Here is a 22,737-nt window from a genome sequence, read left to right on the forward strand (position 1 = left end):
TTTTTTTTGTATAACTGAGCAGCATTTGAATCCACTATATTTAATATTTTATAACAGCTAAACACTTTATAACATCTGCAGTTATATTTCTCTCTTTCCGTTACATTTATATTACGTGCTCTTTTTCTATATCATCTATGGCTTTTTCCTTTCAGAAATGCTCTAATTTGACATTTAAATTATATAAATAATATCAGTTTATACGCATACATAATCTCTTGTCAAATTAAGATTATGTTGGCTTTTGGTAGGTTCTGTTTATGTAACATATATGCTCTGATTTCACCTTTTTTTTTTTTTTTTTGTCATTTATTTTGACATAAATGCTTTTAGTCCTCATGTCTGGGTCGGTGGACTCTGAGACTGGTGAGTCAATGACAGTATATGGGAACATATCACATAATGCGTGTTGGGAACGATGTACAGCCAGCAGGAAGGGGCACAGTGATCAGTGATGGTGTTGACCTTATACACACACATGCACACAGAGACGCGTACACGCACACTTTGAGCTGAGGTGTCGGTGTATTTGTAGACTGAGGTCATAATTTGGCGTGCGGGTTGGAAATGATCTCAGCGGGGAGGTCTTTGATTGGCAGGTCTCTGGCCTCTCCCCCTCCCACATCTGTGCTCTCACAGCTGCTCTGAGGAGACTCGGGGGGCGCCTTGTAGAGCATGGCAGCCAGAAAAAAGAAAAGAGTGCCTAAAACCTGAGAAAAAAACAGAAATATATATATAATATTACAAAATATTTCTATTTCAAATAAATACTGTTCTTTTGAATTTGAACATTTTTCAGTGAATGCTGAAAAATATGTCACGATTTCCACAAAAATATTAAGCAGCACAGATGTTTTCAACTGATAATAATAAGAACTGTTTTCTGAGCAATAAATCAAATCAGCAAATTAGAATAATTTCTGAAAGACCATGCGACTGAACTGAAGACTGGAGTAATGCCTGCTGAAAATTCACATATTTTATTATTATTTATTATTTGATTTATTATTAATGAATATACAGTATATGTGTACATATATGTATATGTCTGACATTTTATCGAAAATGTATTTTGAAAATATTCTTCTAGTTCACTCTTTATAAAAAATGGCAACAAATCAAATATTAAGGCAATGACATACATGTTATTTTTTCGTATTAACTTTCACTCAAATTGGTCTGACATTTTATCGAAAATGTATGTTGAAAATATTCTTCTAGTTCACTCTTTATAAAAATGGCAACAAATCAAATATTAAGGCAATGACATACATGTTATTTTTTCGTATTAACTTTCACTCAAATTGTTATGCTGATAATATAATTTGTAACAGAAACATTTGTATTCTCACTAATAGTTTCAGACTTTTGATCCCCACTTGATGTACACTTTAGCTTTTATGAAACTGACTTGGCAACATACCACTGGAGGCCATTTAGAGCTGCAAAATAAATGGCCTCCTGTGGTAAATTGAGAAGTTAGTTTCAAGAGTTTCATACAAGCTAAAGTGCATTAAATGTGGAATGAGTCAGCATGGGTTTTTCAGGGAACATTTTTGCATAATTTTCAGATATTTTCAAGTGTGTTTTTCTCTACCTTGTAGATGATGCCTGCGATGAGTGAGTACTGGCTCATGGCTGAGTTGTGGTACAGGTAACAGGAGCCGTATTCCCCACACTGCTCCTCCCACAGCAGGCAGGAGATGTCAATCACAGAGCCAAACGCTATAGGGCCTGGGATCCCACCGAGAGTCCTTACTACAATCCACTGGATTCCAAGTCCAAACGATCTCTGACTGTCAGGAACACACCTATAGGAGGAGACAGACAATTACATTAGGCTATAAAGCACCTGTATTATAAGGTAAGCCATAAGAGATCCTACTGTCTTCTGTATGTTTGGAATGGAATACTACAGTAGCTTACTACTTAAACAATAACTTTTTTTATTATTATTATTATTATTGAAAAGAGTAGGTATTATTCTACAATACAGTTACGATTTGAAACAGCAGTATGCTACATTGTTGTCATATAACCTCATCACGTTTATTTTGCATTTTAATCTACACTACCATTCAAAAGTTTGGGGTCGTGAAAAATACAGTAAAAACAGTGTTTTGATTTTTTTTTAATGAATAGGAACTTCAAAAGAACAACACTTATTTGAAATATAAATCTTTTCTAACATTACAAATGTCTTTACTGCCAGTTTTGATCAGTTTAATGCATCCTTGCTAAATAAAAGCTACATTTTCTGATCCCAAACATTTGAACCACAGTGTATATGCATTGGTCATACCTGAGTGTGGCAGTAAGTGCAGGGATGCTGCAGAGGAAAGTGAAGAAGATGATGACGAAGAGGAAGGTGAGGAAGGCTGGCATGTGATTGCAGGATGACACACACCTCCCTTCTTCAGCAAAACCTTGTTCTCCCCATGATATATTCCCCACCACACAGCTGCATCCAGAGAACACCTATGAATGCATAAACACACCAATACGGACAAATTCATAGCCAAGAATAAGATATACTTTAGATTCACATTTTTTTCTGAGACCTCTTATAAAAGTTATACAATGCAAATATATAAAAGCTACAATGCATAATCGAAAACATTTATGCAGCTTAGTTTTAAAACTTCTGTGTAATATCGTGTTCTGAAACGTACAATATGCCTTCATAGTACAAGCTCATAAATATAAATTCCGTGACACTGAGAAGTGTAGAACATTGGGTCTGTGTACCTGTCTGCCTCTGAGGCTATATGTGTGGTTGAGGGAGCTACAGCCAGCATGGCAGGGAGAGAAATACATCACTCCATCCGCACCACACACGGGGTTAAACAACTCCTTAACACAGTGACAGCCAATGTTACAGACTGCGGTCAGATTGCCCAGATCTGAGAAGCTGAGAGGGAGAGAAAGGAATTTTAGTTTTGAATTTCACTTCAACCAATCAATAACACACTGTCAGTCAATCTCTTTGTTCCTGCTCTGAGTATTAATTTAAACCATTAGCTTGTCAGCCAAACCTCTTTCACTTAATGCGTTTACTTGGAGTCCCCCTGAGATTTTAAGATAAGTTCATTTCAATTAAGTAACACATTTGCATGTTCACGGTTTTCTGATGTTAGTTAATGGTCACATGACATGCAGCTAAACAAATTAAATATTTCATCTTTATAGTACGTGTTTTATTTTTATTGTTGTTATTTTATAATGATATATTTTAATTTGACATTTTTTATGATTTAATTATTAGCTTTTCTTTAAACACACTAACCCCCATCAGATCCTTTACTAACCCCAGTTTAGAAAAACTTGACATAATGTTTAATGTACTTCATGTTGTTAATTACAACCAATGGAATATGTTTTCTTTCTTTTTGTATTTTTATATCAATATATGATACAAGATTATCCTATTTAAATCATTGTGATAAACGAGCTAGCTCAAAAGTAATCTAAAAGTAGTGTGATTATATTACCTAAAATGTGTAATGTAATGGATCATGCTACAGACTACAATTTTTGTCATGTAATTTGGAATCAGTAACGGACTACTATTTGTAAGTAACCTACCCAGCACTGCTTATAACTCCTGAATACTGTACATTGATTGACTCTTTTTGTTTGTATAAATATGACCTATCTTCCTGAATAAAGTGGAGAATGCACTGGTAGTGCACCAATTCTCTGCTGATTCATTCTCCCAGGCCTGCACAGCAACAGAACACCACTGGGGTTGATGATAGGGATAAAAACAGATAACAAACTTCCAAAGATTTAGGGCCAGATTTACTAAACAGGGCAAATTAGCTTTAGAGCGCAATTCCATAAAAGCGCAGATGGAAGGGGAAAATTCTGCAGGTGATTTATTAACAATACGTACATTAAAGAAGCCAGATCATTTCCATAATGACCAGCACAATCTACCAAGAGCAGTGCAAATTACCGCCTGCTTTAAGACATGCTTTTTTGGGCATTAAATAATGGTGCAAATACCAGTAATTTGGTCATTTGACGAGTGCAAAAGTTAGTAAATCGCATTGGGTGATTCATTTTAATACTCTCCTCCCATAAATTTTGCATATGAAAGGGAAACTGCTACAAATGCAAATTCAATAAGGTCAGGTGCAAAAACAACCTTGTGTCCAGGCCTTTTCAGTGCTAATTCTTCACTGCGCGTCTTTAGTAAATCCTGACAGTACTATTTTAACGCCAAAAGACGGTTTGTGCTGGTGCAAGCTGTTAGTAAATCTGGCCCTATATCTAACAGTAATGAATTCAAACGGTTTCATATTTCATACCTTTTGTTATGGATCTCTGTCTGCAGGTAGGGGGTGCTGTGGTGGTTGTGTGTAAAGTTATTGTAGTATGGGGCAGTTACTCCTGCCATGGGCACATTAGGACAGTGTACCAAAAAGATGGAGATAGCCGTCAGACTGACCACTGCACACAGCATGCAGAAACGGATAATCCCACGGCAGCGAAGGTTCAGCTTCTTTACAATGAAGCCACCCAGGAAGGTGCCTCCTCCACCAGCTGGTACCACCATATAACCTGGAATGAGAAGATGGAGTTAAAAACAACTCAGTGTAGTTGTTTCTTGTATGCTAAGAGTAATTTGAGCAAGAGGGTGTGGCATTGAGTTTGACTGACGTGATTCTTACCAAACCAGGTTGCTGCCTCTGAAGCACTCAGACTAAACTGAGACTCTAGAAATTTGGGGCCAAACGTGGACATTCCAGCTATGAGCGTGGCCTCTGTGGCACCAGCGAGACACAGAAAGATGAAGGTAGGGTTCTTCAAAAGAAACAGCATTGACCTATAGAGAAAAAGAGAGAAAAAGGATTATTCAGTCATTTCAACGATTTCTTGCAAACAACTAACAACTTTCTGAATTTTACAATGTAAGATTCTTTTTTCTTTCTAAAAAAGAAATTCAATCATTAAATGTACCTGCATAAATATATAATATTAATAATAGACCGCTTCTTAATACTCTTAAGTAAAAGTGTTAATTTTTACTCATTATATTGCATAGCGTCAGTTCTGGCAGGTCACGTTAGTCAAGCTCGCATCAGCTGACTCTCAGCTGATTCGTGTCTACCTATAGGGATGCGACACCTATCACAGCACTCATATATAAGGTTTCTCAGTATTATTACCAGCTTTCGCGTTGCTCAATAGCTAATTACCCATCTCCATCCCTGACTCCTCCTCTTGTCAGTCAGGATTCAGCCTTCTGATTCTCCTTTGAATCAGACTAATTTCTAAAATGTTACATTAAATTATTGAACCTTAATGATACCTGCAATACATTTATGTTGGTTCTGTTCTGTTTACCCTGGGGGGTTATTGCTGCTCTCCCTGCTTTTATCCATGCTAGACTGCATGAATGCGCAGGGAGTTCTTGCCCAGAACAGAACCATACCGCCAATCCAAACTGTATGCTAATTGTCAGTCATCTTTGACAATAGTGGTCCTGACAGAATTATCTTTTGTGCATTTGGCAGTGCAATTTAAAGGAACAGTTCACCCAAAATCTATTTAAAGCTGTGCATTTGTACTAAACAAATACAACAAGAAATTTTTTTTAACTTCCAGTTGCTTCTGGTCCATCCACAATATTGCTTTCTCAAGTGAAAACACTGTCTTCTTTGAATCAGAATATTTACAGATCAAGCACCGATTACAAGCACAAATAGTCCAAAACAGTTCTAAAAAAATATATTGGTGGATTTCGATGTAAGAGGACAACATGAGATGGACTTTTTATTAGAGGAATAATTATTATGGATTATGGACTGGTATTTTGGCCATAAGCGATGGTTTAAAGTGAAAATGCCTTAAAGGGGTCATGGATGCCCATTTTCCACAAATTGATAAGATTCTTTACGGTCTTAATGAAAAGTCTATAACATGCTTTGGTTACAATTTCTCAATGGTTGTGTAAAAAACACCGTTTTTACCTTGTCAAAATCAGCTCTTTTCAGAGCAACCTGTTTTGTTGCATGTTCCTTTAAATGCTAATGAGCTCTGCTCACCCCACCCCTCTCTTCTGCAGTGTGACGAGCAGTACTGTTTACTTTAGCCGCATTTAGCCATGAAACTTGCTAACTAGCACATTATTAGGAAAGGCGATTTGGGATTTGCAAAGATTCATAAAAACCCCTTATAATCACTTCTTCTGTAGGTGAGGCTGGATCAGGAATGATTCTCGCGAACATAGATGCATTTAGGCAGATCGGGGGGCGCATTCCCTTCAAAAGCAAAAGAAATTCACTGCGTCTTCAGCGGCTCAGATTTCAGGAGTAAATGACGACTGCTATGATCATTATAACATCCATCAACAAAGTACCTCAATCGCTTAAGAGACATTCTTGTCTATGTGCCTGCTCCAGCGTCGAAACAATGGTGGTCGGACTGTTACAGCTCACTCAGGGCGGGTCTAAGGTAAGACGGCCGTGTCAATCAACATCGTGAGAGGCCTTGGTCTGTGTGACGTCACACAGACAAGAAGCTGAGAACGACTTGATTTGAAAAAGGGGATATTATTTTTAGGGATTAAATAAAAACCACTGGGTGGATTTTTATCATTATTGGGTGGATGTGTACACACACTGCTAACACACATTTATTTTCAAACACCATGTAAAAGTGAATTTTGCATCCGATGACCCCTTTAATGATGGACTTTTTTCTTACAAACAAAACTTTTTAACATGCAATTAAATGTTTTATGTACTCTTTTTAAAAGTATGCTAAAGTGTACTTATTTTCACATTAGATTAGACCAAAAGTTGGCCAAAAATTTATTGTTTCACATAGGGCCTACATTAATAATTTTTAAACTATGTAAAACATGCATTTTAAATGATTCTATCTAGCATTTTAAAGGGGTCCTATTAAGCTCTTTTACAAAGTCTTGATTTTGTTTTGGGCCACGTCTTTAAAATTCAAATACATTATTTTCTATGAGTTGTTCTAGACCAGCTGTTCTCAATTCCAGTCGTCGCGTACACCCGCTCTGCATGTTTTGCACATCTCTCTTTGTTAACACACCTGATGCATTGATTTGTGCTTTTTTTCTTTTATTTGGATCGAAAGACCAATTTGTGAAATGCTGCAATTGTCTTTTAGTTGCCTTTGAAAACTGGACAGAGGAGAGGAAAACAACTGAAGGTTTTAATGATATCTAGTGGAAACTTGCGGCCAAATGAAAACTAGCAAACTAAATGAAAAACGACAACCCAATAACTTGTAAGTGGCAGTTTGTTGGATCTTTAAAAGTAGTGTCAGTGAAAAGTGCTAATTTCCTGGATCCTTAAAAATCGTCTAGGGACTCATCAACCATCGGAATTCGCTGAACTTGCCAGACAAGAAAACTACAACCTCAGCTACTTCCCATCAACGAAGTGTCTAAATATAAACATGGTGGTACAGCACATGATAACAGACGGTGAAATGCGGTATATAGTCACACACACACAAGTATGGCTTTTAATATATTTGAAAAACCAGCAGAGGAAACAAACCTTCCTCTCCCTGCTCGTATGTTCATACCTGGGCATGTCCTTTACTGTTTTGCCAAACTGAGGATCAGCTGCAGTGACCTGACTGCCATCCTTCAGCTGGTGGGCCTCTGAGACCCGCATGGCCACATACCGCTGAGAGCCTACAAGATATAGAAAGTGAGACTGTTATTCACACTAATACTATACTGTACTGCAGTCACTTGACTTCTTTTAAATCGCGTTTGTGGGTAGCACCTGGTAGCTGTCGTGGGTAACCCAGTATAGGCAGAGCGATAACCAGAGCTGCCGCTCCTCCTGCCAGGAAACCAATCCACCAAGCTCCCACCCACAGCGGATTTTCAGGAGTCAGCTCTGTCCTAAGAGAGATAGAGAGAGAAAATTTTGCTTTAGAATGTGCAGTTTAGTATTTAAAACAAATTGTCATGTTTTTGTTATTTCTATGGGGTTGTCAGATTTTAATCTGTATTCTTCATCATGGAAGTCACAAGGTCTGAATCAATCTTAGTCTGTTACAAAAATTTAAATTGCATTTCTGCTATGTAGTCTCCTATTTATGTATTCATATTTTGTGGTATTTATATTTTGGATACATGCAGGACATTTTTAAGCTGTCAATGACAGTTATTATATTTATATTAGTGCTGTCAATCGTAAAAAAAATGTAGTAAAAAAATAACTAATTAATCGTAAATTTTTTCTGAAATTAATCGTGATTAATCCCACCTAACATTAAAGTTTTTAAATATACAGTACTTTTATATTGCAGTAATTTCACATTCAATCTTCAAACTAATGTAGAAACAACAAAAAGACGAAAAAGGTGAGTATCACTGATACCAATACTACTGATGTCTCTAGGAAATTTTTCTTTTTTCCTAATATTTAACCATTGACTATATGTAAGGTTGACTATACTAACATTACAGTATAATTGAGAGTTATCAATTTTAACATTTATTAGACTTAAAAAAATAACTAATTTAAGTGACCTTAAAACAATTTTCACATAAACCCATTACATATTTACCTGTGCCCTTCAGCAAGTAGGAAACATATAGAAATTTAATAAAGTTATCAAACACTAAATTCTAAATTAAATATTGATTTCCTCTTTTTTATTTTGTTCTTTGATTAACAGACATCACAGCAGCTGGGTTATTATGCTATTTGGCTGCTATTACTTTAAGAGCTGCCGCTGCTGAACGTGACGCGGGTCTGACATGCATGCTCATAGTTTCATTCACGTTTTAATATGAAATGATACAGGCTACAGAGCGTGCTGCCGTATTTGTGTGTGCAAATGAAGAGCACGCGCTACGAGCACAGTATAACGGCTGATAGGACAGGAGAATTCTACTGAAGCTCCTCGTCACCTGTACCGTTTCCGTGCTTGTTTGACTAGCGCCTCGCGCTGAGGTGAAGTGGAGTGTGCCTCTGACATGTCTCCTGTTTGATGTGGTTGTAAAGAAGTTCTGCATCTAAATAAATGCAATTCTTGTCAAGAACAAAAAGAGACAGAAGCAGCAGTTGTGAGTGGGGTGGCCAAGCCTAGCTCCGCCCCTGCGTTAACGGCATTAAATATTTTTAATGCCGTTAAACTGGAAAAATTAATCACCTGCGTTAACGCTAATTTTGACTAATATATATATTTTTAATATTTACATAATTTATAATTTAATTTGTGTATTTTTTATTGTATATATATTATGCATGCTCATTTTCAATAATAGATTAACTTTGCTGTTGCTGAAGTTTTTTTGTGTTAATTAATTAACAAGCTTTTGGTATTGGCCAGAATGTTAATATCGGTGCATAATAAATATGTTTCAGGGTTTAAATAAGGATTAGATGCAATTCAACTACTTAACACCAGGAGTCTGACACTTGTCAAAGCCTTTTCAGGAATAATTCATCCAAAAATGCAAATTCTGTCACTGCTTATTTAATACTGTACATTACATCTGTGAATTATAGATAAATATGGCCTAAAAATTTACTTTTTCATTTTGCGTGAGCTACTTATTTTAATAAAGTGAGTATTGATTTGCTGAAATGTTTATTTTCTTACTCATTAGCCACTTACGTTTGGTCGATTTCTGTGTAGATGTTGAGAAATAATCCACCCAGCAAGTATCCAGCCGCAGGTCCTACAATGGCAGCTGTGTAGAAGATCCCTGAGAAAACAGAAGAAAGCGTATCAAGTCTCTGTGGCTCCCTCCTCTGCTCCCTGAGTTATATGAAAGCTGGTCTCGATTCACACACTGATTCATGTTTTTGATCAAAAGTTTGTATTTCCAGTGCCTGGAGAGGGGCAAACAGGGTAGCGATTGTCCTCAATGGCCTTTGAAAACTGGACGTTGGGGAGAAAAACAATGGAAGGAGGTTTTATTGATGTCTGAGGTGGAAACTAGTGGCTCTCACTGATAACAACAAAAGAAAATGACTAGGTGTGTCAAAGCCTGAGTGGGACAAACTGGCAGGGTTCAGTGAGGGCAAATAGCAATTCTTGAGTGTTTTTTCCCAAATTCTGATATAATTTTTCACGATTCTGGGTTTTTATCATCAAGAATTGTACTAATCAAATTAATTTTATAAAAAAAAAAACACTTAATCAATCTTTAAGCTAGTGAATGTTAAATGATGGAAAAGGTAATATAAATGTAAAAATAGGGAAAATGGCCAAGCAGAACAAAGTTTCTAATATCAGCCTAATACAGTACATAGATTCATGTTTTCATGGCGTCATCACACTCACCTATATATACAGGTGCGTAGTTTGACTTGACATTCTCATCTAGGTAGGTGACCCCGAGGGTGTACAAAGGGGTTGCTCCGACCCCGTGCAGAAACTGGCCCAGCATAAAGACGTAACGGTAAGCCGAGAGCCCACCTTCCTCGCCGACACACGTCTCAGTGTGATTGGCTGAGCACAGTCCCATACGCTCCGGCACTCTCACCTGATAAGGTGGTGTGGTGAAATGGGGCAGGGCAAAGACCAGAGAGCCCAGTGCCATGATGAGCACACCCCAGCCCAGCCATCGAGGCTTATGACCAGTACCACCAAAGTAGCTCACGAATGTCAGGCACACACAAGCAGCAATGTCATAGGAGCTTGCGATGAGTCCTGCCTGCAACGGCAACACAAACAACACATTGTGTTAATAATGCTGAGGTGTACATACATCCCAATTTGAATACTGTCCATCTTATAATTTGTGAGACTAGTATTACCCATAAACCGTTGTGATATGCAAGATGGTTGCTTCTCTGATTTAATATTCGATTTAAATTGATCAAAAGTGACAGTAAAGGCATTTATAATGTTACAAAATATTTATATTTTAAATAAATGGTGTTCTTTTGAACTTTCTATTAATTAAAAAATCGTGCAAAAAAGCAGCAAATTTTTCCAAAAATATTAATATTAAACAATGATAATAATAAGAAATGTTTCTTGAGCATCAAATCAGCATATTAGAATGATTTCTGAAGGATCATATGACACTGAAGACTGGCGTAATGTCTAATAAAAAAAATTCAGCTTTTGTCATCACAGGAATAAATTAAAATAGTTTAAAATAGATTAAAATGGAAAACAGATCTTTTAAATTGTAATAATATTTACAATATTACTATTTTTACTGTATTTTGTATAAAATTATTATACTACAAAAATGTGTGTCAAATCAATATTTTCAAAGTTGACTGAACATCCTTAAAAATTGTGACTGGCCTGGTGAACAGTAATATTTCATAGAAAATAATATGAGTAAAACTGTAAGTCTTTTGAACATATAATGGTTAATTTTAATGCATTTTAGATGGCGATGCAACAATACTATAATTCTGTCCGATACTAAAAATCAGATATTTATGTTATAGCCGAAAAGCAATTTTAGACAATTTTGTCTAAATTAGTTCAAAATAAAATACTGAAAACTAAAATTAATCATTTTATATGCTACAAGTAAATTTAGGCATAACAACATCATAATGTACAGTATAAAATTCAATATTTATGTTGAAATTTGCTTAAAGGGACAGTTCACCCCAAGAAAGTGAAATACTGTCATCATTTATTCATTATCCACTTGTTCCAAACCTGAGTTTGTTTCCTCTGCTGAGCACAAAAGAAGGCATTTTTGAGCAATGCTGATAACAAAACAGTTGGTGGTAGCTGTTGTTCGGTTACCAGCATTCTTCAAAATATCTTCTTTTGTGTTCAATAAAAGACAGATCTTCATACAGGTTTGGGGCAACTCAAGGGTGAATGTATGATGTCAGAATTTAAATTTGTGGGTCAACTATCCCTTTAGGATTACATGTCAGAGTGCTGTACTAGTAGCTTTAAAAGGGTCATATGATGCGATTTCAATTTTTCCTTTCTCTTTGGAGTGTTACAAGCTCTTGGTGCATAAAGAAGATCTGTAAAGTTGCAAAGACTAAAGAGTCAACCACGCCTTCCTAAAACGGCTCATTCCAACACGCCCCCACATGTCTACGTCACGACGTGGGAAGATTTGCAAAACGCCGCCCAAATGTTCACGCAAAGAAAGAAGGCGTTACTTTTATTCTCGCTGTAGTATTATTGTTGCCACCGCCGCCATGTCGTGAAGACGCTGTGCGTTTCCTTGTGAAAGCAAAACTACTTTGTTTGGCCTTCCAAAAGAGGACGATATTCGTCGAATCCGCCAGCCGCACCGTTCTCAAGCCCGCCGGCCTCCGCTCATTCTAGCCTGCCAGCCTCTGCTCATTCCAGAACAGTTCAACCCAAATATTCAGATGTGTGCAGCGCATTTTATGGAGGACTGTTTCCTGATCCTGGGAGAGTAGACTACAATGCCGGCACGTTTAAGAAAAGCGGGGGATAGAGGAGAAACAATAATGTACATTATGTGGAAAATAATGTTTTTTGAACCTTAAACCGCATAAACACATTTCATTACACCAAATACACAAAATAATGTTCTTTTTAGCAACATCATATGACCCCTTTAAAGATGAACTTTAAGTGAACATTAGATGCTGGCAAACGTAATCTAAATATAAAAATAGAGAAAATGAGCATGCACAATTAAATATGCAACATCCAATATCAATTAATACTAGCAAAATGTTTTTCAAAATCTCTCATTTATATAAGCGGTATGGTACCGATACACCCCTCTAACTATACAAATGACAGCTTGTAATACATTGACCTGGTAGCTGCGCAGGTCAAAACGTCTCTCAATGGAGGTGATGACGGTGTTGATGAAGCCATTGATGATCATGCCCTGGAGGAAGGAGGCCACACAGAGGAAGAAGAGAACCCAGCGTGGGGTGTTGAAGGTCTGCATACACCGTGGGGTCAGTGCTCCCCATCCATAAAGATTCTCAAAGTCTGTCGGAACAAACTTCACCCCAGTGGGCGGCTCTGTGAGGTCAATCCCCTTTTTGCCTGTCTTGTGGAGCACAGTGCGGGCATCTCCAGATGGGCTGCCTGGACCAGAGCCCTGGGACTCCACTGGGCTGGGAGTGTCCAGGCTGGGTCCCAATGGACTGTCATGCAGGACCAAGAGCTCTTGCTTGGAGCTGAAGGAAGTGTCATTGTTCAGCAGGTGGGGCATGGCCCCAGCAGGGGGCACTGTGACAGACTTTGTGAAGAGTAAGAAAACAAAACTTTTCCACAGGAAACACTGATTCTGTGTGAAGTTTTGCAGAGTGATACAATGGCAGTCTTTGGAAAAAAAGATCCCTTAATGGAGTTTCTTGAAGTTTAAACTGAATCATACAGATTTTTGAAAACAAAATTCTGCAAAGAAGAGTGAGAAAGAGACACTCAATTAATAAATTTGTCACCAACTTAAGTAAATTCACAGTAAATCATTTAACTCCAAAAACAAATCTATTCAAGCCCATTTCCACCACAAAAAAAGATAATTGCGACTTTTCATCTCAAAATGGGGACTTTTGTTGCTTACAATTCTGAGAAGATATCAGAATTTGTAAGATATAAACTAAGAATAAACTAGCAATTCTGACTTTTTTTTCCTCAAAAGTCTGAGTTTAAATTGTGCAATTCTGACTTTATTTTGAGTTCACATCACACTTTTTTTATTCCAAAAAATTCCATTTTTTATTTTCAGGGCTGATGCTGATTATTACAGATTAAGACCGATAACCGATATTTTGAACCGATATATATGGCTGGTGTAAAAATGAAAATTAATGTCAAAATTAAGAATAACAAGGGCTCTGACAAAATCTTTCTGAATTTCTAAATGCTTTTAAATGATTTTATCGGCAAATCGGTTTTGAAAATGGCCGACACCAATAACCATAAAGATGCTTAGAATCAGCGCCGATAATCGGCCAGGCCAATTATCGGTCGAACCCTACTCACAATTCTGACTTTTTTTCCTTAGAATTGCAAGTTATAGTCTTCTCAGAATTCTGAGTTTACATCTCACAATTCTAAAAAAAAGTATAAACTCAGAACTGCAAAGAAAAAAGTCAGAATTGTGAGATAAAAAGTCACAATTACCTTTTTATTTATTTATTTTATTCTGTGGCAGAAACAGAACTCCATACTCCATACCAGTACTTCCATACTCTCTTAGAAAAAATGTGCAAAAACTGTGCCAATAGAGGTACAACAGCTTGTCACTGGGCAGTCTCTTTAAAGAGACACTTTTGTCCCTTGAGGGAATGTTCTTTACCCCTAAAGTGTTCATAGTAATACCATGAGAGTATTACTACCTTACGGGTACATATTATTATTCTAAGGTATTAATATGCACCATTTATGACAGTGTACCAATTATAAGGCATAAAATCATTTCTCTTTATCCAGTGAAGTCAACCGTGACCTCCAAGCAGACCCCAAAAACTCTAATGAACAGGGATTAGTTCTGCATGCCATCTACGGTTCACAAAACACTCTTTTGGGACAGACACCTGGCATGTTAGACTCACACTGTGCTCTCTGTGGCAAAGCCTTTATGTCACCTTCTCCAGAGTGCGGCTGACCTACGGTAGCCCACAGGACCGGTAGGAGGTTTTGAGTATTCAAAATTATGTTTCAATTTATGTTGCTCACACACAGAATTTTCACACATGCAGGGCTTAAATAACGCTGCATACTACGCTGTTTTTGCTATGAATATCTGCACTAGGGATGCATGATATATCGTTTCAGCATCGATATCGGGATGTGCGCATCTGCGATAGTCACATCGCAGGATGTGCGATGTTTAGTATACTGATCATTATATTTTTACTGATTGTTTTCTTTGCTCACACACAGACACGGTGTCTACATCGGACGGCGACAGCTGTACAGAGATACCCATTTTAAATACATTTAGTAGCAGAGCTACTGCACGCGATTTTCAGTGCTGGAAATCCATTTATCCTTTGTTGAAACTTCCGCGTCGTCGAGGAGAGCATAGGTCACGGTCGCTTAGCAACGGCAGACGCCACGAAAGCGCAAGCTCCCGAGCGTTTTGGAAAGAAGGAGAAAGCAGTGCGACTGGCGTTTTCCACGCGTTTTTAGGCGCGACATGTGAACAGCCCCAAAGTCTGTCTACACTGGACGCGACAAAGCGACCGTTGCATATCATTTGAACTTTGTGTCAGTATGTCATAAAGAGAATGCGGCATCAAGTTTACTGTCGGGGATTTGTCGTGTCGCGCCGCATTCAGTGTAGTCAGTCACACAGCATCACTGGTTATAATGGGTTCTATTGTATTTTGTCGCGTTGCGCCGCGCCGCTCGCGTCCAGTGTAGATGCGTGAGAGCCACATAGATGCACGTGAACACTGATTTATGTTCACTGCTGCGTCTATTTTTGCCTGAAATACTGTGCTCTGCAAGTATCCTTGTAAACACAGATGCTTATGGCTTAGGTGAAGGTAAACAACTGAGAAAGAAAATGGATGTGGAACAGTATATTGGTTCACAATCACATCAGTTTAATGTTCCTGTTGCTTTCTGTGTCATGAATGTTAATCAAACAACAAAACAAAAAGAAAAATCACTTTTGTAGCTTTAACACAGATTTGTTACATTTAATTTATAGTGAAAACTATGCAGTGTTATTTTACATTTGATTATTCCATTTCTGTACCTGAATACTGTTAGACTTACCTGAAATATAAAGCACTGCTTATTTCATTTGTATCTTTGTTCTGTTATTTATCTATGCTCGTAATTTGTTTATTTCCTTTGCTGATTTACTCGCCTACAAAATCACCCCAATCATTGATTATTTTTTCCCCAAATAGAGGTATATTGAAGTCATCTGATTTTTTTTTCATATCGCAATATACAGGTGCATCTCACTAAATTAGAATGTCGTGGAAAAGTTCATTTATTTCAGTAATTCAACTCAAATTGTGAAACTAAGGTGAACTATTTTAGGCAAGTTTGTACCTGTGTAAAACCATTAAGAGATTTTCAAACTTGCATGTCTTTAACTGTATAAGCTCAATTTAAGTTAATAAGCTGCAGACACATACTATGAAAGTATATGAAATTTAATACTTTATTTATATGCACTTACTTCGAACTATATTCCATTTTAGATATAGACCTACTTGTGTGTTGGTTATAGTATAGTGCCTCGATCTTGCGAACAACTCATTAACTAAACTAAAGTTCCTTGTGCGTGCAAATTAACCAGGCCAAACATCTCTGCTCACATTCAGATTTTGTTTTTGACACATAATTACCAGCAGCTTTGTGATTCATGCATTGGCATTGTAAAATAATTTACGACCATTATTTCAACAAAGTTCACTCTATAGAATTGCACCCATGCAAAACATGAGACAAATTAAAATGCTTTTCTATTATTGCACTTGGCAGACGCTTTAATCCAAAGCAAGTTCCAGTGCAATAAAGTTACACTGTACATTTTATGAGTACATGCATTCCCTAGAAATGAAACTTAGGACCTTAATGTTACAAAACATAAAAACATGATATATTACAGCCAAGAACTGCATTACAGTTGTCACACTGAAAGAATAGCAACTTTGCCTACCTTGTTTCCTCAGATACTTCATTGGTCTAAAAGGGTCTGAGAGTTTGATTGTGCAAGAAATCAGAGCGAAAACAAGCAGCATAAGAGACTAGAAGCAAGCAAGACAGCCCCAAAATGGGGAGTTACCCCAGCCTCTCACTCCTTCACATCTATCACTGAAGCAACACAGTCCTGCCCACTGTATCTACCTGACATATGATGATCACCTCAGGAGTCTCTTCTTAACACATCACACTTAAAGGGTTAGTTCACCCAAAAATGAAAATTAGCCTGTGTTTTACTCACCCTCGAAGCATTCTAGGTGTATATTACTTTCTTCTTTCAGACGAATCCAGTCGGAGTTATATTAAAAATTGTCCTGGCTCTTCCAAGCTCTATCTTTGCAGTCAGCGGGTGTTGCAGTTGAACAGTCCACAAGTCGTCAAATAAAGCGCGCGCATCCATAATAAAAAGTGCCTCACACGGCTCCAGGGGGTGAATAAAGGTCTCCTGTAGCGAATCCATGTGTTTTTGTAAGAAAAAATATCCATATTTCAAACGTAATAAACACTTTTCTCTCACTTCCGGTATCTGTCATACGCGGAAGACGTTCCGGCAGATGATGCAGGACGTATGCGCAGCGCGCGCGCCTCTGAGATATGCTAGTCTCACGAGTTTGTTTATAGGAGCAAAGGAAGTAAAATTTCCTTACTTTAGCAAAGGAAAACTAGTCTCCTCTTGGTTAATATTGAAATCCTCCGACATTTTTCTTTACAAATCCTCGGTTTGTACTTCTAATTCGTGACCGGCGTTTTGTTTTGTTCTCTCACCGCGTTCGTCACTAATCACGCAATGCCGACGTCCAACGTCATCCGCCTGAACGTCTTCCGCATATGACAGATACCGGAAGTGAGAGAAAAGTGTTTATTATGTTTGAAATATGGATATTTTTCTTACAAAAACACATGGATTCACTACAGGAGGCCATTATTCACCCCCCGGAGCCGTGTGAGGCACGTTTTATTATGGATGCGTGCACTTTATTTGACGACTTGTGGACTGTTCAACTGCAAGTCTGCAACACCCGCTGACTGCAATGATAGAGCTTGGAATAGCCAGGGCAATTTTTAATATAACTCCGACTGGATTCGTCTGAAAGAAGAAAGTCATATACACCTATGCTTCGAAAGGTGAGTAAAACACAGGCTAATTTTCATTTTTGGGTGAACTAACCCTTTAACACTTCATGAATGTATTTATCTAGCAAACCAAGGAGGAAGAAGTTCAGTTTATGCCGTCCCAGTTAACAGCTTTCTCCAGGTATTATATTATATTAATTTAATAGTTTCCCAATAACACTCTCCACATGCAGAGAAACAGAGCATTGCACATTGGTGGATATGATGAGATGCAAACAGAGTTTGTTAAATGCACAAGCTCTTTATATAAACCAATATGCCGAGTGTGATCACAGATTTCTTTCAGTCAGTTAAGAAATCTTAAAGAGAACAGGACAATGAACAAACAGCAAAAGAAAAATGAATATCTCCAAACCAGTATTGTCAAAAAACTGAGGAACTGGGTCTATGCAGTTGCAATCCCTGGTTTTCATTTCTGACTCATTAGCATGCATCTATGAATAATGAACACATGGTTGAAAAGCTGCGGAGTTACTATAGCGTTAAGAGTATTGGTGGTGCAGCTGAGGCTGTGTGAGCGAATCATTTCTCAGCTCTGTCTTCAAAAGGGCTTTGGTTTATGCTTTGTTACAATGAGATTAATAAAAAAAGCCTAATTATTTGTTCTTGTGTTCTATGAACTCTTTCATTTCTAATTTTAAATGTGTGATCAAACGAAGGGAAGGATAACATCAGCGAGAGCTTAGAGACTCAGGGTGGGAACACGCGTTTGTTGTGGAGTGCAGGTTCCTTCCCTTTTCTTTGTACTGCGCTGGATGGTCATATGGTGTGATATGAATTACACAGAAAAAAGAACAAGATAACAAAGCAAGACCGCGAGAACGGCACTTTCACTCTTGTTTAGGATCTCTGGGAAGGAAGCATTATCTGTAAAGCATTCACACAAACATCTATTTTTAAAAATTGCATAATGCTGATTTAGGTTCTGGGTGCGAATGGTTAATCTAAGATGTGTTTATATGTAACCAAAAAAAAAAACAGCCCTTTGTATTTCATTTATGCATTTGGCAGACACATTTATCCAAAAACATTGTATTCAAGGTACATGTTTTATCACTTCATTCGTGCATTCCTTGGGAATCAAGCCCATGACTTTTATATTGCAAGCAATTTTTCTCCTGTGTGAGCTACAGGAACAAGTAGGAGCACATTTGTATCAAATTTGTTTTAAATAGTTCAAGTACACTAAAAATGGTGTAGGATTTACTTTGAAACAATTGCTAGTGACTTTCACAAACAATTAAAAAAGAAACAGCATAATCCGTTAAATAAAACTTTAAATTTTTAGGTAGAAAGATTTACTCCAACAATCTTAGTTTGATTTACAATTCTAATTTACATATCATACTTTTTTAATAAATAGGGGTTATGCGCAACAGACTTCCGTATTCTGTTAACCGGGTCTCGTTGCTTCCGGTTCAAGCGTTTTGCATATGCTTAGTTAAATATGAAGCAGCTTTACTCAAGATGCCTTCAAAGTAGATACCAATGATGATCAAAACCAATTTCCATCACATATGCGGACTATCTAAAAGTTTTTTTTATTTTTATTCTTTTCACATTTAGATATAAAAATTTAATAAAACGTCAACAATAAAAACAGCTAGCTAGTTTAACTGATTATCTTAAAAGTCCATAGATATCGCTATTATTTAATATGGCTGTTAACACGTTCTCCGACAAGCGGAAGCAATGAGACCTGTTTTCCAGGTTTGGTCAGGTGATGTTCGACATATTATAATTTATTCATTAATTACATGTATTAATTTTATCCAAAGCATCTATAGACACAGTCAGATGACAGACAGATGATAGATAGATAGATAGATAGATAGATAGATAAAAAACAGCCTATGCCGAGGCACAATACAAAACTCAATATCAGTTAGGAGATAACAGTTAAAGCGAACTAGCTTTGTAGGCGATTTTCTCAGTTGGAGTTTTTCCCATTGAATAAGGAAGTAATCTAAATAATGCCTGCACTCAAATACATGCCTGTATATAAAAGATCATCTTTCTATCTTCCACTGAGACTTGCATTACCAGGGTTTTGCTGCATGGCCTTGTGGAAAGCAATCCAGATCTAGTGATGTGATGGAAGCAGACAAGGGAAGTCTCTGGCCCAGTAGTGACAGCTGATCTTACTCCATCCTGCGTAGATAGGGAAACCGTTTAATTCATGCATTGACCACAGAGGAAGACGCATGCAAATATACAGACATGCAAATATAAAGTCATGCATGCAAAGCAGGTAACCATGTTAAACTATCAGCTACAAAAACTATGCCGAGTCCTTACACAATATGCTACTGTATCTCCTGACCTGAACCTGTTTGGTTGGATGAATGGATGGATAGATGATTTACAGCTGTATCATTTACTGCATGTGTGTTCTATATGTTGTGCTCTTAGAAGCATGCATGCAGCATAGGGCTGGACAATAATTCAATATCAATATGTATCGCGATATAATTCTTTTCAATAACAGTGATATGATTTTTAAACACATTTCCGATATTTCGATATACATTACCAGTTTTTCCCATGCATTGATTTATTTGTGGCGTTTGACTTCGCTGAATAAACATTAGCACTGCACGTTTCAAAATCATAACGTCGCGCGGGTGTTTTATATGAATGTATCTCTGAAGGGAACCGACTGTCTTCAGAAAAGTTTCGATTACATTTTCATTTTATCTGATAAAGTAGCGTTCATGAGCGGACCTGCTTTGATTACAGCCGTTCCCTTTCATGGGAACTTCGAACTGCGTCCTCTAGGGGTCGCTATGGGGAACGCCTCGTCGTGAATGCAGCATGCAGACTAAGTGTCCCATATCTCAAGGGGCTTGTCTCATAATTTAGCTGTAAACGTGTCTGTGCATACTATAGGTGTAACCAAGTGGAATGAATGACCTACAGAAGCAGCCAATCGGTTTCTCTGTACTCCAGGTTTCGCCTCTGGCACAGGAAAATATGGGTTAACAGACTGTAATACCAAGACAGCAACAACTAGCTTTGCTTGGATTGCCATGTGACCACATTCAGATGCAGCCTTTGACCTAAAGTGTAACATGAAAGTCCACTTTGGAAAAATGCATTTATTTATTTCTATTTCTAGAGTATACTTTTAAAGTCCAAGACAAAGGTCCCAGCCTACCATGTTTTTAAGACAATTTTTATTTACTTTTTAATAACTGTTCTGCAATTACACGGTGTTGTTTTATTATCATTGAGATGCTATTATGGTTTTTATTCATATTTTGAATTAGTTTTTATTTCATATTTTAGTAAAGGTATATTTTCCTTTTTCATTTTAATTTTAGTTAAAGTTTAAGTCATTTTTTGTGTGTTTTTGTTATTTTATTAGTATTTTAAAATCTGGCTATATAGTTTTTATTAATGTTTATTTTAGTTTTAGATATTTTAGGGAAACTAAAAGAAAATGAAAAATGTTGCCTTGGCAACTGCTGATAAAAAAAATATTAGTTATTTTTTTAACAGTTATACTGTCACATTTGCTACTGTGCTGGAGCGTGGAACGAGGAGACGTGGAGAACATTAACAAGGAGATTTTAATAATATAATCCAACACAAGGGAACCAGGAAAACACACGTAGCTGATGAGGTTGACATAAACAGACATTCAATACCGGACGGTGAACTCAAAACAGGAAACCATTAAATACAGGACTAGAGGAGGGACACAATGAGGAACACCTGAAATCAATGACATAATGAACATTGGAAACAGCTGGGACAAATAAGCCTAATCAGGGAAACGGAACAGGAAGACCAAATAAGGGCAAATGGAAACATAGCACAAAACACACACAAAACATGGAACAGAGTCTGACATTACTCCCCCGGAGGCTGGTGCAGGACTGGGACACGGGGAATACCTCCAGGGCAGATCAGGCAGTCCAGGGTACCACAGGGAGCTCAGGGGCCATGGTGGAGCAGGCAGACTAGGAAGCCATGGCGGAGAAGGCAGTTCAGGAGGCCATGGCGGAGCATACAGCTCAGGAGGCCATGGCGGAACAGGGAGCTCGGGGAGCCCTGGCAGAGCAAGGAGCTCAGGGAGCCATGGCGGAGCAGGCAGCTCAGAAGGCCATGGTGGATCAGGCAGTTCAGGAGGCCACGGCGGAGCAGGGATCTCAGAAGGCCATGGCTGGACGGCCTCCGTGGCCTTGGCCTCACCACTCGGCCCGGCCACTACAGCTGGCAACTCAGGACGCCATGGCCGGATGGCCTCCGTGGCCTTGGCCTCGCCACTCGGCCCGGCCACTACGGACGGACACATACTACCCCCCCAAAAAATCCTTGGGGAGAATATCGTCTTTAGAGGCCCTCCGTAGGCCTAACTCGGGAACAGTGGCCCTCTCTGGGCTAAACTCGGGGACAGGAGCCCTCACTGGGCTAAACTCGGGGATAGGCCTGTCACGATAACAACTTTTTGTTGTGCGATATATTGCCCCAGAAATAATTGCGATTAGCGATATTATTGTCATTTTAAACACCATTTTATGCCACTGACTATATAATCATAATGTAACGGCATAATAATAATGAAAGAAGGCCTACACACTTCCAAATGACAACAAACTTTACATTTTTAAGAATATTTAGGTAGACTACACCACATAATGTACAAGAATCTGCAAAAGAAACAGGCGCAAGTGGAATGTACAAAACATAGTAACATTGTTTTTTAAGTAAACATAATGGGCGATATTGCGTCACCAAAAATGATTGAGGTCATGTACATATATTGCGCGATAAGTCGATATATTGATTATTGCGACAGGCCTACTCAGGGACAGGAGTCCTCACTGGGCTAGACTCAGGGACAGGAGCCCTCACTGGGCTAGACACGGGGACAGGAGCCCTCACTGTGCTAAACTCGGGAACAGGAACCCTCCGTGGGCTAAACTTGGGAACAGAAGCCCTCCGTGGGCTAAACTCGGCAACAGGAGTCCTCCGAGGGCT

General features: G+C 38.1%; 1 protein-coding gene across 1 annotated transcript in view; it reads right to left on the reverse strand.

The window, feature by feature from the left end:
* Positions 1-247: 247 nt before the first annotated feature.
* LOC107681874 (solute carrier organic anion transporter family member 4A1-like) overlaps positions 248-22,737 on the reverse strand; it is a 26,311-nt gene continuing 3,821 nt past the window's right edge. Inside the window, exons 2-13 of the mRNA XM_016478244.1 lie at positions 16,574-16,609; positions 12,746-13,338; positions 10,300-10,672; positions 9,628-9,718; positions 7,779-7,900; positions 7,573-7,684; positions 4,677-4,831; positions 4,314-4,566; positions 2,749-2,911; positions 2,303-2,478; positions 1,598-1,811; positions 248-710 (exon numbers count right to left, since the gene is read on the reverse strand). Coding sequence (XP_016333730.1) covers positions 543-710; positions 1,598-1,811; positions 2,303-2,478; positions 2,749-2,911; positions 4,314-4,566; positions 4,677-4,831; positions 7,573-7,684; positions 7,779-7,900; positions 9,628-9,718; positions 10,300-10,672; positions 12,746-13,153 — 2,235 coding nt within the window. The 5' untranslated portion in view covers positions 13,154-13,338; positions 16,574-16,609 and the 3' untranslated portion in view covers positions 248-542. The remainder of the gene's footprint in view (positions 711-1,597; positions 1,812-2,302; positions 2,479-2,748; positions 2,912-4,313; positions 4,567-4,676; positions 4,832-7,572; positions 7,685-7,778; positions 7,901-9,627; positions 9,719-10,299; positions 10,673-12,745; positions 13,339-16,573; positions 16,610-22,737) is intronic.

The sequence above is a fragment of the Sinocyclocheilus anshuiensis genome, unplaced genomic scaffold (genome assembly GCF_001515605.1).
Source record: "Sinocyclocheilus anshuiensis isolate Anshui unplaced genomic scaffold, SAMN03320099.WGS_v1.1 scaffold2595, whole genome shotgun sequence".
Taxonomy (NCBI): Eukaryota; Metazoa; Chordata; class Actinopteri; order Cypriniformes; family Cyprinidae; genus Sinocyclocheilus; species Sinocyclocheilus anshuiensis.